We start from the raw sequence: 21,106 nt of genomic DNA, 5'->3' as shown, positions 1-21,106 counted from the left end.
GCACTGTGACTGAGCATGAGCCAGAGTGGTGGTGGAGAGAAGAGGAGCTGTTTGTGAAAGCTGTGTGGAAATCTTTCCTTCCTGGACTCCTCACCCTTTCACTCCCGGACCCTGGAACCCCAGCCCCTTTTTCCCCAAACACCTTTGTGTATATATATATTTCACTGTGGAGACCACAGTGAAATTGATTTCTTCAGTCAGGGTAAATTCATTCACCTGCACGGATTAGCTAAACGAACTTTACAAAACAAGTTTCCCGACAGCCGAGTGCTAGGTCCTGAGACCTAACTAAGGACGGTAGTTACGGATTAGCATACAGACATGTTTAACTTACCGAAAAAGTGCGGCGGGTCTTGGGTCCCTCTGTCGGGTAGTCCAGTTTACTGAAGAACACCTCAGGCCGTCAGGTTAAAACAGTCGGTCGTGTTCTCGTAACGTAAACGCTGGCCCTCCTCTCGGAGGCTACACTCTATCTGCTATCTACATGTGGAACTCTAGCTTCATTAACCAGGCTAGCTGTTATCTTATAGCTCGTGCTAGCTAACCAGCGAGAACTTAAAAGGACAACCAAAGCTGCGGGCACAAGACTAGCAAACTTATCTCACCACAACATAGCACCAAAAATATGATGTGATTCTAGTTTAATCAAACTCAGGGCATGAGTAAAACCGCCTCCATATCCCCGCAGTCATATGATGGACCTCTCCACATGGGAGAAGTGGACGAGGCCAAGGTCCAATCCTCGAGGGCCAGTGTCCTAAAACGAATAAACATGCCCTTACTGCAACACGCCAGAATAAAATTATTAGGTCATTAGCAAGTACTTGACAGCATGCTGAGGTGGTAATTCAGCCATTTAATTCACGTTTGTTGGACTAGGGACACGTCAAAAAGTTGCTCGACACAACATTACTGATATCCACCTAACCACAGCTAAAAGGAAATTTGGAGTAAACTTACCGGGAGTCCGAGACACTTTTTCTCATGTTAGATCAGTTGAGGTTTTTCACGCAGAAATGTTGGTTTTTTGTGGCTCACACTGAAGTCACCGCATTATATAGCTGTTCTTTGGTTCTGCTTTTAAGCGACACATGCTTTGTATTTGAGGCCAAGGGTGTTCATCCTCTTCAGTTCTAGCGGAGATCGTTGCCTCTGCCATGTTTTTATGTGTTTCTTTTTTCGTGGGCCGCTCTGCCCGCAATAGTGTATAACTGGTCATGTGACTGCATGGCTACATTTGATTGGTGAAAGAGTTACAGGAAACTCCACTGGCGGCATTTTCAATTACTAATTGTATGATCTAATGCGTGAAATTAATTATTTTTTAAAAAAGTAATGAGTTGAATATTCCCAAATATAGCAGAGTACAAGTAGTGTTTCTTCTTCACAAATGTACTTAACTAAAAGTAAAAAATATGGTGCAATAAAGGTACTTTTAGAAGTACATTTTTTTTCAAAAACTTACTCAAGTAAATGTAACTGAGTAAATGTAAGTCGTTACTACCCACCCCGTCTGTTACAAATGTCATTTGTACTTCTCTCTTTTAAATACTGTGTTCACAAAAACAATACAATTTTATAAAACCATTTTAACATCACTCCAAAGTTGGACAACTATTAACTGAATATTTGTGAATAAAGTGATTCACTTTCCCTAATCATATAAGTTGATAAGGGATTAAACCACTCCTATTTGGATAAGAAATCTGTTCAGATTTGAGTTAGAACCTTAGATATACCTTATTTCTATGAAAATGTCAAAGTATACATATATATTTTGTAGATGTGTGGATATTGTTATTGCATAGCAGCCATTAGTTGCTGTCTGGTTTGGAATGACGTTGCAATTTCCATCTCCAAACGCAGCACAGAACCCTCTCTCTCTTCACCTTGGATGAATAAATCTGAGGTTTCTCGTATGGAAACGAAATAGTAAAAACTTATAAAAGACTTGCATAAGATGTGGCCTACTTCATATAGTGAATCATATAAGGCTTATATGATTTACTCATGAAAGTGGCCATTTTCTCATTACTTTCATATATTGTTTTAGGAAGTATCCAAAACATACAAGTTTCATTTACATAATTTTTCAAGGGGTCTTATATCTGTTTACACTCTTGTATGCTTTTCATACAAGTTTCACACAAGACGGATACAAACTTTATTAGATTTATATATATCTTTTCCATATGGGTTGACAGCTGGGGCGAAAAACAAAGGAGGAACTGTCCCTTACAATCGGTCACTATGGCGGGGTGAGGTTGGTGGAGTGGAGCAGTGGTTTCAGGGCGTGATGGTAGGGAAGGCAGAGATTTGCAGCTGATGAGCATCTTCTAAACATGCCTTCCCTATTTCAGTAGCGGCCAGGCAGGAGAGCAGGCAGGGTGCCGAAAAGTGACAGTGTGAGTAAAATAAAAACCCAACCGCGAGCTTCCGAGTCCTGTCAGGTTCTTTGGGGATTACAATAACTTTCAACACAGTGATGTTGCAATCTCATGGGCTGACAAGTTCAGGTATTGGTGTTACAATGAGTTAACCCTCTGGGGTCGACGGAAGCGCTGGCGCCTCAAAATCACATGACCAATTTAAGACGACACAGCTACAAGATGCACCGATTCAGAATCTCCATTTCAACTTGGGTCGAAAGTGTGGACGTCAAAACAGTTTTTGAATTGTGTGGGTGGGCCACGTAACAGCAGAGTTATGATAAAAAAAATACACGCAATGTTTGTTTTTTTTTTCTGAACAAAACAGTGGTGTTTACAGTGGGAAGAACGTTAAAAATGGCGTTTTCTACTGACAGCGCTAGCAAACACTCTCCGCTTGCGAGTCAAAAAGGGAAAAAAAAAAACCCTTCCCTATTGGTGTTAAAAGTGTACCATGTCAACCAATCAAAAAATGATATGGCAACATGTGGCACTTGGTTGTTTAGGGAGAAGGGGAAGTTTTAGGAACGACACCTGCAACGGAAAGTGGGCGAGTGAAAGAGAGAGAGCGAGCTTTCATATGTGAGACATTAGTGACGTTTAGCATGTTTGGAGGCTATAGTTGGTGTGTTGTGTAGTTATTGTTTTGTTTTGTGTGTCAGTTATACTGCTGAATGTCACAGTTGTAAATCAAAGGCAGATTCGAGTGTAAACGCTGTCTCCACATGGAAAACTGGACTGATACACCTCCTGTTGTCAGACCTGCAGGGTTTAGGCCGGTCCCAGCCAACATGTATATATGGGCCCCACCTGGTTTTTGCTCGGGCTGGATGGGTACCATGTGGGCATGGGCTCAAACTGGGCTTTTTGTATGGGGCCTACTTGGGTTCTTCACATTAAACACATATGGGCAATCCCAAGTGGGCACTTTTAGTAGGTCCTAGCTGGGTCAAACATGGGAAACACTTAACTTGGTCCAAAATGGGAAACACATGTAGGACCCACTTGGGTTTTCCACCTGGGATAGACATGGGCAAACACAGTCATTTAAGGATAGGCTTTTGTTGTGTGCCCCAGGTGGGGCAAAGTGAGGTAATCAATATATGTTTTAGTATCGATGACACAGGTGGGGCCCACCTGGTCAAACTATATGGGTCACACATAGGCAAATGCAAGTCAGACCCTGAAAACATGTCTATGTGGGCCCCAGGTGGGGCAAAGTGAGGTAATCAATATATTTTTTTAGCACTGATGACATAGGTGGGGCCCACCTGGTCAAACTATATGGGTCGCACATGGGCAAATGCAAGTCAGACCCTGAAAACATGTCTATGTGGGCCCCAGGTGGGGCAAAGTGAGATAATCAATATATTTTTTAGTACTGATGACGCAGGTGGGGCCCACTTGGTCAAACTATATGGGTCGCACATGGGCAAATGCAAGTCAGACCCTGAAAACATGTCTATGTGTGCCCCAGATGGGGCAAAGTGAGGTAATCAATATATTTTTTTTAGCACTGATGACGCAGGTGGGGCCCACCTGGTCAAACTATATGGGTCGCACATGGGCAAATGCAAGTCAGACCCTGAAAGCATGTCTATGTGGGCCCCAGGTGGGTTATGTTAAGTTAATATGGGCATATATTTTATGTGGGCTCAAGATTGTTTAGTATATATGGGACCCACTTGGGTTTCTCACATTAAAGCCATATTGGCAAAACCAAGTGGAAACATATAGTAGGTCCTGGCTGGGTCAAACATGGGAAACACTTCACTTGGTCCAAAATGGGAAACACATGTAGGACCCACTTGGGTTTTCCACATGGGTTAGACATGTGCTAACATAGTCTTTTAAAGAAAAGCTGCTGTTGTGTGCCCCATATGGGGAAAAGTGAGGTAATCAATATATTTTTAGCACTGAAAACACAGGTGGGGCCCACCTGGTCAAACTATATGGGTCACACATGGGCAAATGCAAGTCAGACCCTGAAAACATGTCTATGTGGGCCCCAGGTGGGGCAAAGGTGAGGTAGTCAATATATTTTTTAGCACTGATGACACACGTGGGGCCCACCTGGTCAAACTATATGGGTCGCACATGGGCAAATGCAAGTCAGACCCTGAAAACATGTCTATGTGGGCCCCATATGGGTTATGTTAAGTTAATATGGGCATATATTTTACGTGGGCTCAAGATTGTTTAGTATATATGGGACCCACTTGGGTTTCTCACATGAAAGCCATATGGGCAAAACCAAGTGGAAACATATAGTAGGTCCTGGCTGGGTCAAACATGGGAAACACTTCACTTGGTCCAAAATGGGAAACACATATAGGACCCACTTGGGTTTTCCACATGGGTTAGACATGTGCTAACATAGTCTTTTAAAGAAAAGCTGCTGTTGTGTGCCCCATATGGGGAAAAGTGAGGTAATCAATATATTTTTTAGCACTGAAAACACAGGTGGGGCCCACCTGGTCAAACTATATGGGTCACACATGGGCAAATGCAAGTCAGACCCTGAAAACATGTCTATGTGGGCCCCAGGTGGGGCAAAGGTGAGGTAGTCAATATATTTTTTAGCACTGATGACACACGTGGGGCCCACCTGGTCAAACTATATGGGTCACACATAGGCAAATGCAAGTCAGACCCTGAAAACATGTCTATGTGGGCCCCATATGGGTTATGTTAAGTTAATATGGGCATATATTTTACGTGGGCTCAAGATTGTTTAGTACATATGGGACCCACTTGGGTTTCTCACATGAAAGCCATATGGGCAAAACCAAGTGGAAACATATAGTAGGTCCTGGCTGGGTTAGACATGGGCAAACACAGTCATTTAAAGAAAAGCATTTGCTGTGTGCCCCAGGTGGGGCAAAGTTAGGTAATCAGTATATATTTTTTGGTACTGATGACATAGGTGGGGGCCACCTGGTCAAACTATATGTGTCACACATAGGCAAATGCAAGTCAGACCCTGAAAACATGTCTATGTGGGCCCCAAATGGGTTATGTTAAGTTAATATGGGCATATATTTTACATGGGCTCAAGATTGTTTAGTATATATGGGACCCACATGGGTTTCTAACATTAAATCCATATGGGTGGGCATCCAATGTAGGTCCTAGTTGGGTCAGTGATGGTAAATGTGTACATTGGTTCAAAATGGTAGCACATGCTTATGTGAGGATTCTTCTTCTGTGAAGAGCCTGAGAAAGTGTTATTTGAATAAAGGAGGATTTATTCCAAACAAGCCCATCACAGATTGCACACAACCCAGGGAGTTCTGAAAGTCAAATTGTAAAAAGAATCTCAAAAGAAAGTAACTCTCTTTTATAACCTGCAGACGGCACTCATGGGATACCATTCTCTAACGAATCACCCTAACTTTAACATATTTGGCACAACCTCAGTCTATCACTTTTGCTATCCTTACGTACAGTCAGATGTTCTTTACCCTTCATTTTTGACCCTCTCAGTATTTAGCCTTGGCTAGCGAATGTACTTAGTCCACGTTGAGACCTCAAGATGTTATGTGTTATCAGACACTACAACCCAGCTGTCAAGTGAGACTATAGGAACTTTGATGTTTTTGAACATTCAATGTTACTCAAAACACTCTGCACACTATTCCAAATAACTGGTTTGAAACCGGTTACTTTTTCATTTTAGATTTCATTTTAAGTACTTAATTTGAACTTTCAGCGCTCTGCATGGTAGGCTGCATGGTGAGGCTCAGATAAGATAAAATAAAGACTTCATGATTCTTCTTAGGTAAATTCACTTGTCACAGCAGCAATAATAAGTGATTAAAACGGACACAAGAGTAGAAAAAAAGAAAAGCAAAAAATACAAATAAAAAACCTAAGATAAAAGTGAATTACACAGACAAAATCCAGATTTGGCATTTGCAAATTAAGGATTACTGGTTGTTCAAACAATTAAGACTATTTACTTGAGCAAACATGCAATTGAGGATTTTTAGTAGATCAGAGACACTCTACTGTATTAGAGAAAAGACAGTTAGCTACATGGAAGTTGGAAGTTTTGGTTAATCAGATCCAGTAAAGCTCCTGAAGTATATTACCGATCTGTTAAAATGTTACTCTTCAAACTTGTGACCTCAAATTATATAACCAGAAATAATTTATATTTTCTTTGAACTAGTGGAAAGGAGAGGGAATGGGGTCTTTAAAGCAGTCACACTTCAACTGTGAAACTCCCTTGTCCTTATGGTGTATTGACACTATTGAAACTTTTCAAAAGCAGTCTAATGTTAGAAGAGCTTTTAGGTAAACTGTTATTATTCTTCTTATCATTATTATATATTTTATTAATTATATTTTTATTATGATGTTGATTTGGGTGACAATTATTTGATAAATATTATGTATTAATTTTTTAAACATATTAACCATCCCTATGCTTAAATAAATAAAATTGTTCTTTTAAACTTGTGCATTGTTTGACTTTTAAAATTTTTGTATCAGGTATAAAATGACTTTTTAAATAAAGTTGTTTTTAATGTGAGCAGCTCCTATTGGCTCGTTTAAAAAGAGGGAGGAGCAGATTGCACCGCCTAGCGTCTAGTCTTCGCGGTCTTTCGTCAGTTGCGCCTTTTCTCTCCCTGGTGTTTGAGAACGTGGAGGACAAAAGGATACCAAAGAATCGAAAACTATGACAAAGGTAAATACTTAAAGTTTTCTAAGTTTTCATCAATGGTTATTTTAGTAACTTTCTATAGTCGTCCTAAACGGTAATAGGGGGAGAAGCATAACATCTTTAGCTAGCAGGTAGAACTGGGTTAATTTACTGCATTGTCTTTGGCAAACATAATTTAAAGTTAATTACAAAACTCTTACTGCCTATATTCTACTCGAAAAAATTCATCTTATCTTATTCTGTTTTCATTGCGCCATTCTCTCTATACAGTTTTTGAATTTACATATTATAACGTACACGGCAGTTTTTTTTTCTGTGCTTCTGCAACTGTTTCTTAGGTTTTCCTATAAGGTTTTTGTAATTAATTAAAAAAATATATATTATTTTTTTTGTCTTTAGTGGATTCCCACTCAGCTAACTCGGCCATTATGCACTACCCAGTAAACAAAATGGCTGAACAGTATCTTAAATGTTTGAACATGAGCTAGTCATACTATGTCAAGTAATATTCATGTGCAGTGTCGCAAGCTCACCTTATAGGGGTGTAAAACATGAGGTGTATGAGGTGATTGTTTAAATTACAGGAGTAGATGCCTGCAGCTGAAACAGTTTTCTGATCTGAACGTGAACCTACTGGTCACGTTTACGGTAATGTTACCAGATATGCATTGTACTATAGGAAAACGTCCCAGTCAACACACATATGTGGGGCCCAAATAGGGAGCAGCAGGGCTAATATTTGGGGCCCACTTGGGAAACCCAACTGGGGCCCAGCTAATTTTGTCCTCAGTTTCCATGGTGGCCCCAAATGTGTTTGCCCACATAGGTTAATGATGGGCCCTGGATGGGCCCCAAATCAGGCCCAGCCAAAAAACAAGTGTGGGACCCAGATGGGTAGGAGTGGGTCTGATAGTTGGGGCCCATTTGGGTTACCCACCTGGGACCCAGCTACTTTTGTCCGCAGTTTTCATGGTGGCCCAAGTGTGTTTGCCCAGATGGGTTAATGACGGGCCCTGGATGGGCCCCAAATCAGGCCCAGCCAAAAAACAAGTGTGGGACCCAGATGGGTAGGAGTGGGTCTGATAGTTGGGGCCCATTTGGGTTACCCACCTGGGACCCAGCTACTTTTGTCCGCAGTTTCCATGGTGGCCCCAAGTGTGCTTGCCCAGATGGGATTTTGGATAATACAGTAAGCTAAAATTTAAATCACCTGTACAACAAAGTCAGTTATTCTTTTTTATTTTACAATACTGATTAATATACTATACAAATAATTTTTTTGTTTAGAGAACAAGTTGACAAAAAAGGTCCCTAGTATACACAAAACAATAGCAAATCAATGTTATACAGTTTAAAAGAAAACAAAATGCACTGAAACACAGCTTCTCACTCATTTACTGATCCATTGGTCTTGGAAAAAAAGTGCATTTTTTCACAAATAACATCAGATTTGAAATACTACTGGAGTTGTTTTGAAGGTGGGGCTGATCAGGTTGTTTGACCTCCTACGTCTTCAAGTATGCTGCAAACCAGAGAGAACATGTACAAACATGCTGGTATTGGTGGCTTGTACAAGTTGTCTTGGAACTGCTTGTGAAGGAGTTGAGGGTGGTGGTAGCCGAACAAATGGATGAGTGATGTTCTGGTGGGGAGTTTCACTTGAATGTCTATTCTCCATTGCTGATGGTGATGAGTTCTCTGGCTGTTCCGCAGCGTTGTCCCAATCCTCATCTGAGCTTGACTGGATCACTGGCCTTAAAATGAATTTTAAAAAAATATTAAAAAACGCCACAAACAATTTAGTTGGTTAGTCCTACAAACTAAAAAAAAATAATTAATGTATAGTCCGGCATCAAAAGGAGTCTAAAACTGATTTTTAAAAGTCAAAAAGTTACAAAGTGCTATTTTAAGATCATATCTAAATCTGGTGAGCAGCAATGGTCTACTAATGATGCTGTCTGTTTGTTTTTGTTTTTCTTATAATCACCACAATAAATTGTTGCTTTTAAGGCGTTTTTAAGAAACATAATTACCTCCTTTTCCGCTTCCCTTTTCCCAATCTGCTTCCAGAATCCGACTCAGTCTGCAGATCAGAGGTTGCTTCAGACCTCCGCAGTTTCACCCTGGCATTTTCGTATTTTTCTGTAAATTTTTGACATACATCAACAAAATGTTGTTAGTGAAATTACAGGGAAATCTTTTGTTCTGTCTTTAATGACAGAATATTTGGTAGCAATAAACAAAAATGCTTCTTACCAGCTTTCCCCAAGATGCGAACTCTGTACTGTGACCAGTTTGCATCTGGAGTAACTCCATCCTTTACAGCCTTATTGATATTGACTCTCCCTGGTGGCCAGAAACAAGAATCTTCCGCTGGTCCTGTAAACCACTTGCAAGGAATTATGGATACACCTCCACCATCCAGAAAATCAACAACTGCAAATGGTAGCATGCTGGGGAGAAAGCAAAAAGAAGCCACCTAGTACAGCAGTGGCAATGCCACATATCCAGACTTCAGTGGCAAAAGCACAATTTTCTGTTTTAATTCATCAAGTAATACAAGATGCATTTGTTTAGACAGATTTGAAACAAAGTAAATTCCAAGGCATGTTGAGTCCAATGGATAGCTGAAAAAGGCATTACAGTTTTCAAAGACCTGACACAGTGCTTTGACAACTTGGCAATCCTGTAAAATGTTTGCCACAATAAGAATTTTCCCCCCTACATTGAAACAGTTATCTCCCATGGAGCAAGAAACATATGTCTGTCCATCAGTGTATTTTCTGTACTGCTTAAAAGTTCCAAGATCACTTGTTATTGGTCCAGAGTTATGAGGCTGTTTAAGAGGAGAGGGAACAGACATCCTCTCTTTTCTTTTCTTCTGAATACTTTGCATCTCATAGACGCGCTTGACAATTTGTTCCACAGGTTTATGAGGCCTCCGCACGATCTTCTTCAGTTTACCCAGGAAGGTTTCAAATGGGAAGCAGGAAATACTGTCCAAAGGTCCAAACTTTCGCGCATCTTCAGCTAGGTGTATTAAATTATGTACATTATAACCAACAAATTCAAGACCATAAATCGAACCAAAATCTTTCACAAACTGCTTTAAAACATCGTCTGCATAATCACAGTTATCAATACACAAATCAGGACTTAGAAGAATTCTTATAGATACAGATAACAGTATAAAGTGTCTATACATTTGGCTTGGTATATTATTAAATAAAACAACTGGGCCTGTGTAAAGCAAAAATTGCCTCAATTCAGTTGCTTTCCACATGCTAATTTCAAGGAGAGATCTTGGTTTCCTTGCAAAACATTTAGGCAAATATTGCCTGACAGAAACCATGAATGCTGAAATCACGGTTAGAATTTGCATAGACTGTCTGCATTTTCGGGGACCTTTTAACCAAAGATAAATAAGCTTTCGCATTACCCCCAGACACACAAGGTGCATATAGTCCAGCACAAAACCTGAGACTAGTCCCACACCCAACTCATTCAGAGGTGACACCCCAACCTGATGCTCTTTGTAGGCCATAGCACGAAAAGTCTCATCAGTCCTTTGCTCAGCAGAAATTTCAGGAAAACACAATCTCCTATTCACATACATGCCCTTTTGAGTGCACCGCTCACACGCATAATAGCCAGTGTGTCCCTTCACACATTTAAGAAAAGCACGAGCAGGTGCATCACAAATGAATGCATCTGGAGCAGCAACACTGAAATGGACACCATTATACTGAACTCCATCTTGTATAATTGCCCTTACATCTTGTACAAAGTCGTTCAAGTACTCCTGTACATTAGAAGGTTTGGTTGTACCTGAGTATAACCCGATCACAAAAACATCACAATTTGGGATCTCCTTGATTCTACCCAGAATAGGCCACAGACTAACATTGTTGCTGCGGAATAAAGGTAGACCATCAACATTAATTCTAAGTGTTAGATTGTTTGTTAGTTTCTTTAAATCAAAATCTAAAAGCTCCAATGCTGCAACAATTGAATTCTTTAAACCAAAATGGTAGTATGATCCCCCAGCCACATTTATCACATTACATTTGCGGGCAGTTGACATCAACGTTCGAGCATCTAGTGGTACATCAAGACCTTTCTGTCTAAGAATTTTAAGAAGGGCAGACAAAGCATTATGTGACACATTGTATTCTGCAGCCCACTCTGCAAGTCCTTTTGTATCATCTGATGTGTCTGAAAAAGCATCAGAATCGAAACAGTCATCGTCCAGATCAAATTCATTAAACTCAGACACCCCACTTTCAGAGTCTTCAGGAAACACGTCAAAGTCCAAAGCATCATAAAAAATGTCTGCAGATTGTTCATTTTGTGAACTGACTCCAGCATGTTCATCGCAATCATGGTACTCTTCCACAAGGGGTTTATTCTCAAAAGAATCCGAGCAAAAAATTAAGTCCTGATGATGATCTGACTCATTCTGCTGTGAAACGAGACGCAAATGTTCAACAACTTTCGCAGCTATTTTTCTTCTCTTTGTCCTCTCAGATTGCTCCATTGCTTTCTGAAAGATAAAACGTATAAAAAGGATAAAATGTAGTATTTTTCAGTCACCTGGGTAGGAGCTTGGATGGGTTACACTAACTACATCAACAGGTCCTTACTCAGAAATATTATTGGGGCCTGACAACTATCCAAAGCACATTTACATGTTATTAATCGTGGTTAATAAGGCCTTTTTCTTAAATTTCATTCACTTTAGCATTTGGCTGTCACTTGTGTATCAGAAATATAGGAACAATCATCTTCTGGTGGGGATTTGTGCTGTTGGTCCTTCAGTTTAGCTTTAGATATTTAGAAGTCAATGTGGGCAAAGATCTACTTCTATATAATAAGCTCTAGTACATCAAACAAATTAAAATAACAGTGTGCATGCACAAATCAGGCAGCAGACAAACACTTAAAGATCACAGATCTTTAGAACCACATCCAAAGAGCAATTGCTTTTCTTTTTATAAATAAATAAATCTGTAGATTCTAGCTAAATATACATTACAAAAAGGAAAAAAGGAGGGCCACGGCAATCATAGTAAAAGGAGTTGGCACTGTGGCCCTAACAAGACCGATCAGTTCTGCTTAAATCCGGTTGTTCAGTCTGACGTCACTGGCCGTGTCTGGGCCTAAACTCTGCTGGAGGTCCATATATCAAATGATCACTGTGGCATTACTGAGAGTTAAAACACTGTCTAAAGTCTTTCATCTTTAATAAAATGATCAGCGTTCTTCTCTACCAGGTGTAACAATTGAGTTTAACATCCAGGCATCCTTGAAAACGGAATTTATGACATTTAACAGAGTTAGAAGTTAGCAGGAAGTTAGCTCGCTAGCTTCCATCTAAATACAATATAGCATGTCCTGACTGCAGGGGTTTAGAAACAAATTCAAACGTACAGCTCTGCTGTCACTTCCAACATAAATGAAGACAGAAAACTAAACAGCAGTGACGTTTGTAGGGTTACTGAAGTTTGGCTAGCTGGTATATAACGATGTGCTACGTGACCGCTAGCGACACAGCTATGTTAGCATAATATAAACAAGCTAACTTTTTTTCCACTCGATAAAAGTTAACGTGAGTGTTCTCAGTGGTCAGGAAAAAATGTAATCGCATGGCAGGATGCTGTAAACAGACCAAACTTCAACCAGGAGAACAACTGAGATAATCCATCCACAATACGAGGTTAGTTATTCATATACTGCTGCATGGGCTGTGCTGTAGTTACATCGTAAGGTTTTAAAAACTGAGCTTAAATAAATGATTAGCGGTAATAAAAGCCGAGGGAGGTCAACGGTGATCACTGAATGTTTTTAGGAGCTTTTTGAGATTAAATAGAAGAAAATACAAAGCATTAAACATGTTAACAACACAAAAGCCATATTAAACGCAGACTTTAGGCCCGGAAGTAGGATTCGTCGCGTCATCAATGAACAACCGGATAATCAGTTTCCCTCATGTACAGAGCTTGCACAACAGTAAGAGGCAGATTCTAGAGTCAGTACACTGTTTCTGATTAAGTTCTCACTAAAACAACTACACATATAAAGTTGCATACTAAAGTGTGTATTAAAAAAACCCCCAAACAAATCAAGATCACCTATGTTTTATTTGCTTTTTCTGGAAAAATGAGAACAATGGCAAGAAAAATGATGATATCTTCTACAGAAATAGTGTGCTCACTGATCTGCCTCTCTGACTGCTGTGCATGCTACTGACACAGGGGCAAAAGCTAGGGACTAGTTGCTCATGGCCATGGCCTACCCTCCTCACTTAGCCGTGAGGAATGAAGCTAATAAAGACAACACCAAAGCAATTTTGGTTGCTCTGATAGTGAAAATACCCTCCCATATTCCTCTTAAAAAATTAGAACTTCGTTAAATTGGTCTAATACAGTCCTTTATTAATACTAATCATAGAGAGAAACCAAGATAATGTTTAAGTACAACTTGATGTTAAGTATACGCAGTAATTAATTTCGGTGCTAGTTAAGCAGTATACAGGACACCAGACGATGCTTTCAAACTGTGAAAATTGGCTAAATCCAACATTACGTAAAAATTTCAACTAGCTTAGCCTTGCTTGAGTGCTAGCAAAAAGTTCGCCAGCAGTTGTGCCATACTTTACTTTGCAGCATCATAACTTTGTAAACATTTCATTTATACTTAGGGATTCAAATTATGTCCAAAAGTTCTTACCTTTATTGCAGAAAATAAGTCCGTAGCTCAAAGATGCACTTAATCCAAAAATTGCCAGCTTAACGGTCAGCTTTGTCCAAAGGCGCGAAATGAAGAATGTTCCAGAATGGAGGGGGGGGGACGGGTTTGAGAAAACCTCGTGATATTTCATGAAATAACGCGAGATTTCGAAAATCACTCCTACATGGAGTGAAATTTTTTTCCCACTCAAATGTAAAACCATTTATTTTATTTTATTAAGCGTCTTACAATTTGAAGTCACATCTGTTCTTTGTGTTTCACTTATATTAATATATTTTACATGTATATTTTGTTATTAATTAAATATACATATGCTGCCTCTGGCATAATTTATTATCAGTTATTTCATCTTAATTCATGTTTATACTTACACATGACTAATAATTATACTTAACTAAGGTCGTTAAACTCAGTTGCTTGTTCATGCAACTTCCCATATATTACCCATATGGTGCCCATAGAACATACCCCATCTGGGCTGGCTCAGGTGGGTCCTACATGGCTAACCTAGGTGGGTCCCAGATTGGATGCCCATTGTAAGCCCATCCCCACTTGGAACCCCCATAGCCCATGTGGGGCCCACATACTGGTGTTTACTGGGGTGGTGGATCAGTGTGCAAAAAGCCCCCAAAAGAAACACACAGCTTCTTTAGCTCAAACACTGTCTGATCTGTTAGATACTGTGCTGTTCCATCTAGTTATTGGTTACTGAGAAATGTTAGGTTATTAATTAATTAAGAGAGTGCAGCTGTTCAGATCAGATGGTGAAGCAGGAAAATGCAGAACATGTTACTATAGCTGAATGCTGTGTAAAAATACTAGTAATAAATCTAACTCCCATTTATGGCTTTTACTACTGTGGGGCTAAATGAAAAATTACAGACATAATGAAATCTGCTACACTTACAAAGCTTAAGTTTAAAACAATTATTATATATTAAGCATTTTTTTGCTCTTTTTTTAATTCTTTTTGCTAATAATGGACTCAATTTTATTATCAAGTTCAAAGACCTATTAAACTTTTAAACCATTAAATCCAGGAAATTAGATGCCCGTAAATGTACGAGACCCTCTTTATGGCTAGTATCCCCAAATATTTAATAATTCTTTCTAAAAGTACACAAATTTTGTTCTTTTCAATTAAATAGTGCATGTTTAATGTATTCTTGAGCAGGTAAAAATTCCACTAAATTAGTTTTTGCATATTTTTAAGTATAATCAAATTTTTATAGTTTGCAAGTACTTTTAATTTGGAGATTTTGCCACTTGTTTTGAAGTTTGGATAGTGCTTTATAGTAATTTGTAAATGTTTTGAAGTCATCTGGCTTCTTAATAATTTAATAAAAAATTAACAAGCCATGTAATAATTTGAAAACCACTAGGGACCACTTATTACTATGTCACCAATTTTTTACTTAAAGGAATTTAGGAATTATGTCTGTCAAGACATTTGTTCTGGCATAAGTCACCATTTTGATATATCTTCCTGTGACTTTAAAGTCTGTCAGCTAGTTAGATACATTTTTGCACTGCTAGTGTTTGCTGCTTGAATTAGTCAGTTTACCATATAAACACATGCAGTGCCTTTCAAACTTTTAATTACACTGTTCATTTTGTGCATTAGTAAGAGAATCTTTTATATTGAATTATCCTGGGAAAAAACGAAAATGTTTGTATTTTTTTTTCCTCATGCACTTTCTTTCATTTCCTTATCACGTTTAGATTCTTCAAGATCACAAGCACCATCTTTAACATGTAAGTAACTTTCATATTATTTGTATTACTTATTATTATTATTATTATTATTATTATTATTATTATTATTATTGAAAAGTGATGGTCTTTGGGGCATCCTTGAAAGGAGTGCATTACTTCATTTTTTTTTTACTGGTATTCAGTATGTATATATATATCTATATATATATATATAGATATATATATAGATATATATATATATTTAGGCACAGGAGGCAATGATCAATTTTAAAATTTAACATTTATTTAAATTTCCATCTTTTATGCTAACAATAATGCCAACAGTGTTCTCTTCACTTGTCCCACAACTCTGACAGTTTTGGTCCTCTGCTCTCCTCACAATTGGCTGATTTCCATCTGAGCTGCTACTGCAAACTGCATTAAACTGATTTTACATTGCCTTGTTATTCTAATCTTTATCTGCGTTTTGGACTACAAATATTCACACCTGCTGCTAGTAACCAGAGCTCACAAGAGTGCAAGGCGCGTAGTTCAATAAAGTGATCGATGTGTTCACTAGCTGATTTCAATAAACCGGTAACTTATCAAATCTATATTTTATAGGAAGTACATTACTGATAAAAGTGGTAATAAACACGGTAACCAATAAAAATTTAAATTTCCTGTTATTAAAAAAAAATACTGCTGTGAGCTCGGTTTTCTAACACCAGGTGTGAACATCTACAGTCTTTAAGCTCTGGTAAAGATTTAAAAATAAAAGCATTAAATAACATAACATTAAACACTAAGTTAGTTTGATGGTGTTGACTGCAGCAGCTCAATGTTAATCAGCTGATCATGATGGAAGCAGATGAGCGTTTTTCATCATAGTTGTTGGTGATGTGTTGGTCGAAAGGAACGGCTCTTAGAGCCGACTCTTTGAAGTGAACGACGCGAGCCTGTTTTTTTTTTTCTTTCTCTCACCCTCTCTCTCGCACTTTTTTCTGCGAGCCTTGTGCTTTGCGCTGGGAAGAGGGGGGAGGGGCGGTAGTTACACTCGCAGTAGCACAGTAACAGAGCAGGAGAGAGAAAGAGAGAAAGAGAGCCAGGGACAACAACGTCACATTAGAAAGGTATAGTAATCATCCACAACTACTTTCAATTGCGGATGATAAAGGATTCAGAAAGTTTATTCATGCTGGCCCATATGACAGAGAATGTGCATCTTCTTTTTGTTTTCATATTTTAATTTATATTTGTGTTGTGGTTTGCAGTGTTTTGTGTTGTTTCACTTTAAATTTGTTTAAAAGGAAAAAGCTGAAAATTTGAATAGTTAAAAGTTGAAATGTAAGTAGTTGTTTTTTGTATTATATGATTTATTTATTGCATTTTATGTGGAGAGAATAAATAAAAGTATATTTACGGTGCCCGCTAGAGACAAAGCACGTACAAACCCCAAAACATGTAAAAAATTCCAAAACACGTAAAAACTCCATAGCACGTACAAACTCCGAAGCACTTACAAAACACAACAGAAGTGCTCCAGGATGCTAGGCACAGTGTTGAGCTTTTGTTACCTAGTGGCTACACAAGCCAGGAAGTACCAACGACCGGATTTGGTGTGTGGTAGTAACAGGTAAATGAACAGTTTTTGGAATTATTTGAATATATATGAGTGCTTGTGTATAAATACACAAACAATACACATATGCTTTCAATTGTGTAATTTAAGTGATCTAGGTAGCTCTGTTTTGGAAGTTCAGTTAACGCTAGAAATGTGTTTTAGGGTTTGTACGTGTTTTGTCTCTAGGGGCCACCGTATATATTTATATATAAACATATATAAATACAACCATGTTTCTTTTTTTACATTAGTAATTCCTTTTGTGCATAATTTTATATTGTTGTTAATAATAAATTAATTAAAGCAACAAAACAACCTGAAGAACCGGTTGGGAGCCCAAAGAGCCGGCTCTTTTTAGTGAGCTGAGCCGAAAGAGCCGGTTCTCTAAAAAGAGCCGGAAATCCCATCACTAGTTGTGTAATATGCTGGTATTGATATGATCAAAAATGAACTGAGTTGTTTCATATTCTATAGAAATTGTACATCTAATTAATAACAAGGCTTTCTGCTGATGTTATTAATTAAAAATTTATTGTTTTATTTTTAAGCAACAACTTTTTAGTCCATGCTGTACAGGACAGATTTGTAAACTGTGCATACAAAAATAGACTATTTTACAAAATTGCTCATTCAACAAATGTAAATCACAGCAGATTTTTTTGTTGTAGTGCATTGTCACAACTAGAAATGTGGGGGAAGTCCTCAAATTGAAGGCAGAACAGGAAAATACATGGAAATAACAATTTTCCTTTAAGCACATCAGTAAAGGTCGATCCGGATACTTGATAACTGTTGGTATAGGTATGACATGAATTTGAATCTCCATTATCACAGGTTTTAATTGGGAGGCAACATGCAGATATACAGGAGGACTATAAACAGCAATCCCTATTGCATACAACTGTTTTAGAAAATACCAACAACACTGTTAATTTATCACTTGCTGGTCTATAGACTTTACAGTGTGGATGGATGGAAAATCCATCTGGCTCCACTCTGGCTGAATTGGTGCTACAAACAACTCTGCGCTCGGCTTTCCTGGCTGTGTGTGGATTTATACTTACACATCCAAATTTTGACCCTATTTTTCTTCCTTTCAGCTGATTGGTCAATTTCATGTCAATCACCAATTAAACAATCCAATCAGAGAACATCTCCAGAAGTTGATTCTGTTCATCTGGACGTAGCGTTTTCAGTGGGAGAAAATGCTGAAAGCGCTACGTCCAGATCAACAGAATCAACTTTTGGAGATTTACTTACCTGGATGATTGAGCATGCATCAAGACAATCAGACAACAGATAGGTTTGGCTGTTGGAGGGCTGCATTATGGAGCTTCAGGTCCTGGAAGAATAAATTCCCTTTTACATACCAGACCAGCATTTTTCTTCATTACCAAGAAGGAAAACAGTCTGTGCGTGTCAGAGTTCAGTGGTTTTTGTGTCACAGGGCTTATAATATGTGTATAAATCTGGCCAGGGACCATCACATCACACTGCTATCATATTTTTCTGTTGCTATCATGTTTCTTTTCTGAGATGTTGTTACTTTATGACAGATGTAACGAGAAATCTTCCAGAAAGTTAAATTTTTATTCTAATCAAATATTTGATTCTGATAACAGATAAAGTTTTTTTTTACTTTTGTTCTGCTATGATAGTTTATACAAATTTTGGCCAATTCCTATTTATTTTAACCCTCAGCCCCCAAAAAGTCGCCAGCGACAGGTTTTCCAAACCTGTCTCGTCAAACCTGAGCTCTACCAGGGCCCAACACGCCTGGACTTTTAGAAGAAAAGAGATGTCCAAAAATAAACCACAGGGTCAAATACTTGATTTTGTTCAGTGTTTTAGAGTTATTAATTTGAATTGACTAATTTAAATATTTTATTCATGTACATTTTGATTGCCTTCAGTAAAAATGGCAAAATTTCAATTTCTTTTTTTCCTGTTATTAATCCTTGATTACAAAAAAGTTCATATAGTATACAGTAGAGAAAAAAACCTACCAGATGTGTAAAGTAGTAGTAATACTGAAAAAAGGGACAAAAGCACACACAGTCACAGCTGATTTTATGACACTTTTACAGCTAAAACAATATATAATTCTGGTTATTCTGCGTAACATTATTGGGGATAAAGGGTTAAGGAACCGCAATTAATTTTTTTAGTTTAGCTTGTGTTTACTACCATATTTTTTTATCACCACACAGTAAACATTAAGTAATATGTAAAGTGTCCATTTATCCTCCATTCCGGTCCATTATCTTAAGCTTAGGCTGCTGCCCCTCAACCCAATCCGGTACTAAGTAGAGAGGCCCAGACTTCGCTCTCTCCACGCACTTGGCCCAAGGCAGTCCAAGGCCAGCCGAAAAACATTGTCCCTCCAGCATGTCCTGGGTGTTCTGGGTCTCTTCCTGGTGGGACATGCCCAAAACACCTCACCAGGGAGGCATCCTAACCAGATGCCATTATCTAATCTGTCCTTTTTGTATGTTCCCCTCAGGTTGCCATGGTAGCAGATACAGGGGGAACAAGTGTAGACGATGCCACAAGAAGGATGATGAAATTCCTCATATGACCTGAGCTGGCTGTGGAGTACAACATGCTTGGCCGACATGGGAAAAAAAAGTTCAGAGATTTACGTCTTTTTAATGTTGTGTATGGTAAGTTAGTTTCACTTGAGACATTTGAACTTTAGAAAACTAAACTTTTTTAATAAAGTGTTTGAAAGTGTAACTGAGATTGGTTATCATGCAATTTATATATATTTTTTGAGGCAATAAAGTGAAATAAACATTGTTCTTTGCAAATCATCACCAAATTAAGTAAGCTAAGATTAACTTTACTTTGGCTTGCCCATTTTTCTTCTTCATTTGCAGAGGCACTGAAGAAGAATTATTTAACATCAAAAGTCAACTTGCAAGAAGCAGAGAAGGCTCTCTCCAAGTGGTTCACTGGAGCTAAAGACAGAGGAGGACCGAGGGCTGCAAGGGTACAAAATAGACTTACGGCTCTGTAAAAAAACAAAAAACGAAACCCTGCTGATTCAAGATAAGCTTTTGAGTTTTCCATCTGACTTTTTCTCACTGTTGCAACAGTTCCGAATATCTAAGGAATTTTGATGTAGTTTGACATTTCTAGTTTTTTAAAAGTTTACGCACTTTGGAATACAGTTACTAAAATCACAGTTGTTGGACAAAATAAATGTGAAAAATGTTGTTTTGTGTACCCTCGTGATTTTTGAAATGGTTTTATTTACAAACTAGTTTTTGTTTGTGGTCAGCTTTAATATATTTGGTGTCTTTGTGTCACAGAACCCGTATTAGCCGTCTGAAAAATTGATTTTGTGACTGTTTTACTACATGGGGCCCACTCAGTGCCAGAAATTAACCAATTCAAACTAGAAGTAAGATCCAACTACAGAACCCACTGATAATGCCATTCCAACTTTTTAGCTCATGTTTTCCTCATGTTGTACCCACTAAGAACTTGAAAGATGGGGCCCGGGTGGGTTTCTGTGTACTTTGCCTAGTTGGGGCCCATTTAGTTCCCAGATTTTACCAATATAACCCCGAGATGGGCATTTAAAATGGGGCCATTATGGAACCCGCGGACAATCCCACTTAAAACCCACTTTTTAGCCTATGTGGTAATCACATGGTACCCACAAAAAAACTTGAAAGGTGGGGCCCGGGTGGGTTTCTGTGTACTTTGCCTAGTTGGGCCCATTTAGTTCCCAGATTTTACCAATATAACCCCGAGATGGGCATTTAAAATGGGGCCATTATGGAACCCGCGGACAATCCCACTTAAAACCCACTTTTTAGCCTATGTGGTAACCACATGGTACCCACAAAAAACTTGAAAGGTGGGGCCCGGGTGGGTTTCTGTGTACTTTGCCTAGTTGGGGCCCATTTAGTTCCCAGATTTTACCAATAT

General features: G+C 38.5%; 1 protein-coding gene and 2 long non-coding RNA genes across 4 annotated transcripts; 2 read left to right on the top strand and 1 right to left on the bottom strand.

The window, feature by feature from the left end:
- Nucleotides 1–3,960: 3,960 nt before the first annotated feature.
- On the top strand, nt 3,961–5,159 carry LOC112845479 (uncharacterized). Its single transcript, XR_003218303.1, has 3 exons — nt 3,961–4,041; nt 4,442–4,452; nt 4,855–5,159. It is a non-coding gene; the product is annotated as an uncharacterized LOC112845479 (long non-coding RNA).
- A 1,758-nt stretch (nt 5,160–6,917) lies between these two features.
- LOC109201510 (uncharacterized) lies at nt 6,918–20,191 on the top strand. Its single transcript, XR_002061566.2, has 4 exons — nt 6,918–7,122; nt 15,571–15,603; nt 19,671–19,830; nt 20,047–20,191. It is a non-coding gene; the product is annotated as an uncharacterized LOC109201510 (long non-coding RNA).
- LOC109201499 (uncharacterized) lies at nt 8,321–14,449 on the bottom strand. 2 transcript variants are annotated; one of them, XR_002061556.2, is made up of 4 exons: nt 13,828–14,449; nt 9,355–9,551; nt 9,132–9,240; nt 8,321–8,852 (listed from the first exon to the last, which is right to left on the bottom strand). XR_002061556.2 is itself a non-coding variant. In XM_019357203.2 (2 exons), exon 2 carries the CDS (start codon nt 11,633–11,635, stop codon nt 9,578–9,580), a length of 2,058 nt encoding a protein of 685 aa, XP_019212748.1. In that variant the 5' UTR covers nt 11,636–11,641; nt 13,828–14,449; the 3' UTR covers nt 9,560–9,577. The 2 variants fall into 2 exon arrangements, 1 of the variants encoding a protein (XP_019212748.1); XM_019357203.2 differs by lacking the exons at nt 8,321–8,852; nt 9,132–9,240; nt 9,355–9,551 and adding an exon at nt 9,560–11,641.
- Nucleotides 20,192–21,106: the final 915 nt, after the last annotated feature.

Source organism: Oreochromis niloticus, unplaced genomic scaffold, assembly GCF_001858045.2.
Source record: "Oreochromis niloticus isolate F11D_XX unplaced genomic scaffold, O_niloticus_UMD_NMBU tig00007510_pilon, whole genome shotgun sequence".
Taxonomy (NCBI): domain Eukaryota; kingdom Metazoa; phylum Chordata; class Actinopteri; order Cichliformes; family Cichlidae; genus Oreochromis; species Oreochromis niloticus.
Note: the sequence above shows the minus strand (reverse complement) of the source record. Positions and strands in the feature narration are given on the sequence as shown.